This window comes from Capsicum annuum, unplaced genomic scaffold (genome assembly GCF_002878395.1).
Source record: "Capsicum annuum cultivar UCD-10X-F1 unplaced genomic scaffold, UCD10Xv1.1 ctg4207, whole genome shotgun sequence".
In the NCBI taxonomy this organism is placed as follows: Eukaryota; Viridiplantae; Streptophyta; class Magnoliopsida; order Solanales; family Solanaceae; genus Capsicum; species Capsicum annuum.
The window spans coordinates 49,106-51,920 of record NW_025849449.1 but is presented as its reverse complement, the minus strand read 5'-3'; the positions used below and the strand labels follow the sequence as shown (position 1 = coordinate 51,920).

At 40.8% G+C, this 2,815-nt stretch overlaps 1 protein-coding gene across 1 annotated transcript in view; it reads left to right on the top strand.

Moving 5' to 3' along the window:
* The window catches only part of LOC107877007, a 25,759-nt gene extending 24,564 nt beyond the window's left edge, over positions 1–1,195 (top strand). Inside the window, exons 2-3 of the mRNA XM_047403445.1 lie at positions 351–504; positions 589–1,195. Of these exons, the coding sequence (XP_047259401.1) occupies positions 351–504; positions 589–689 (255 nt within the window). The 3' untranslated portion in view covers positions 690–1,195. The remainder of the gene's footprint in view (positions 1–350; positions 505–588) is intronic.
* Positions 1,196–2,815: the final 1,620 nt, after the last annotated feature.

Here is a 2,815-nt window from a genome sequence, read left to right as displayed (position 1 = left end):
AGATTTTAGGATATTTTGTGTCAAATTACTATCCATCATTTTGTAATCTTATTGTTTGTATCTTGATATAGTGAAGCCGTGTGGGGCTCTTTCGATTCACTATAGTTATTGCAATCTTGTGTTATTTATCTATCTTGTTGAAAATTGTTGTTGTTGGCTTGAAAACCTAGAGAAGCCGAGTGGGGCCTTTTATTCTCTAGTGATGTTGTTCTTGTTGTTCTCTTGATTTCTTGTTGTAAGTTTGAACTTGTATCAAAGTCCTATTGCCATTTTTTTCTTCATATCAAAATTTATCGATTATTATCTCAACACAAATTTCTACCCTTACACAGTTTATTTTATTTAATTAGTCTTCGACAAACTCTCTAGCAAAAATTTCTTCCCGAGATTCTTGCGTCTCAGACTTTTGCAAAAGAATTCAGGAAAGGGAATTTCCAAGAAAGTCGGCTTGGCAATCTTCGTCGCTATGCCACCAGCTACTTTCCAACGACCCAACAGATTTTGGTGAGCGGGGTCAGTTTTAAGCGAAACTGATTGTTTTTTTTTCTTATTTCAACTCCATTCTCTTGACTTTATAACTCTTTTCAGGTACTACAAGTCCAGATCCGGCACTGCAGGCGTCGACATCAAGATTCCAGCGATCATCTCATTTTTCGGCGACCAACACATTCTCCAGCAACCAGTTATAGGCATGTGAAACTAGCAGTAGAGTAACAACGATGGCAACAAATTCCGGTGTCCAATTTCTACATCAATTTGTCTGAATTCGACAACACAATCAAGAAAACAGCCTCCAGTGCGTCTTTTCTCAGTATCAGGTGTACTTGTTTTAGTCTTCTCTAGTTTATTCTTCTCTAGTTTATTTGGTATAGGCTTCTTGTCCTTTTTTATCTTGATTTCTTGTGTGGTTTTCGTTATCCCTCTTATGAGAATACTTAGTAGGTTATTTGCAGTAGGTAGTGTAGTATTTTTGAGTATCAAGCCTGCTTACTGGTTGTGTTTGCTTACTTAGCTGTTCTTAGCCATACTTTTTTGCTCGTCGCATATTTTTGTCTTATTTTTTATTTTTCTTCAAAAGTATCCTCTTGAGTAGTGGATGGGGTTATAGATGGTGGTCTAGGGTCATGTCATAGGATGGGATCAGATCAGGGGTCACGTCTAGGTTCAACCCCAGGGTTGGGGGTAAGGGGTAGTAGGGTTAAGTGGGATAAGGGTGTGTCTAGGTTGAGAGTTGGGTCTTGGAACATAGGATCTCTTTAAGGTAAATCGATAAAGGGGGTAAAGATTCTTAGAAAGATGATGTTTTGTATAGCGTGTGTCTAGGAAACCAAATGGAAAGGCACTAAGGCAAGAGATGTGGATGGATGTAAGTTATGGTACTCGGATAGTGTGAGATAAAGAACTTAGGGAGAAGTTGATAGAGGTTAGGAGAGTCAGTGATAGGTTGATGTATATTAAGTTGGTCATGGGAGGGTCTATGGTGAATGTTATTAGTGCCTATGTTCTGCAAATAGGTTTCGAAGAGGAGAAGAAGAAGGGATTATGGGAGGTTTTGTATGAGGTGGTGAGGGGCATCCCAGGCACTGAGAAACTATTCATGGGAGGAGATTTCAATGGGCATATTGAGTCTTTTTTGAGAGGATATGAGGATGTGCACGACAGTTTCGGTTTTGGGGAGCGAAATGAAGGAGGAATTTCTCTTTTGAATTTTTCTAGGGCTTTTGGGCTGTGGATACAGAATTTGAGCTTTCCGAAGAAGGGGGATCACCTTATTATATTTCATAGTTCAGTGGCTAAGACACAGATAAACTTTTTGCTCCTTAGAAAGAGTGATAGAGTGCTATATAAATACTATAAAGTTATACCTAGTGAGAATCTTTCAACTCAATAGAGGTTGTTGGTGATGGACTTGGTGATCAATAAAGGCAGAAAGAAAAGGAGTGTGGAGGCTCAACCTAGGATTAAGTAGGGTATCTTAAATTTGGCTAGTTCTTTGGAGATAGAAGAGAAGTTCAGAAGTAGGTGGTTTGGAAAAGTAGAGGGGATATAGATAGTATGTGGGAGACGACGGGCAGTTGCATTAGGGGGACCGCTAGATAGGTATTGGGTGTCTCAAGAGGTCGTCCTGGCAAGCATTGAGGGGACTGGTGGTGGAATGAAGAGGTTAAGAGGAAAGTGGAGTCTAAAAAGGTGGCTTATAATAAGTTGGTTGAGAGCAAGGATGATGAGGAGAGGTAGAGAAATAAGGAGGAGTATAAGTTAACTAGAAGAGAGGCTAAGTTAGCAGTTATGGCGGCAAAAAAGACAGCTTTTGAGAGCTTGTATGCAGATTTAGAGGAGAAAGTTGGGGATAAAAGGTTGTATAGGTTTTCCAAGGCTAGGGAGAGGAGACTCATGACCTTGATCAAGTGAGGTACATCAATGGAGAGGATGATATAGTGTTGGTAGAGGATGCCCTCATAAGGAAGAGGCCGCAATCCTATTTTCATGCACTTTTGAATGATGAGGGGGGCAAAGGTTTTGTGTTGGGGGACCTGGAGAAATATGAAGAGTGTTGTGATTACGGTTATTATAGGTATATCAAGGATGAGGAGGTGAAAGGGGCTATTAGCAGGATGCGTCTGCGTAGGGCGACGGGGCCAAATGAGATTTCGGTGGATTTTTGGAAGAGCACTGGTGGGGCAGGATTGGAGTTGTTGTCAAGGTTATTGAACAATATTTTTAGGGCGGCAAAGATGCCTAAAGCGTGGAGGTGGAGTACTATGATTCCACTGTATAAGAAAAAGGGAGATATCCTGTCACGACCCGAGCCGAG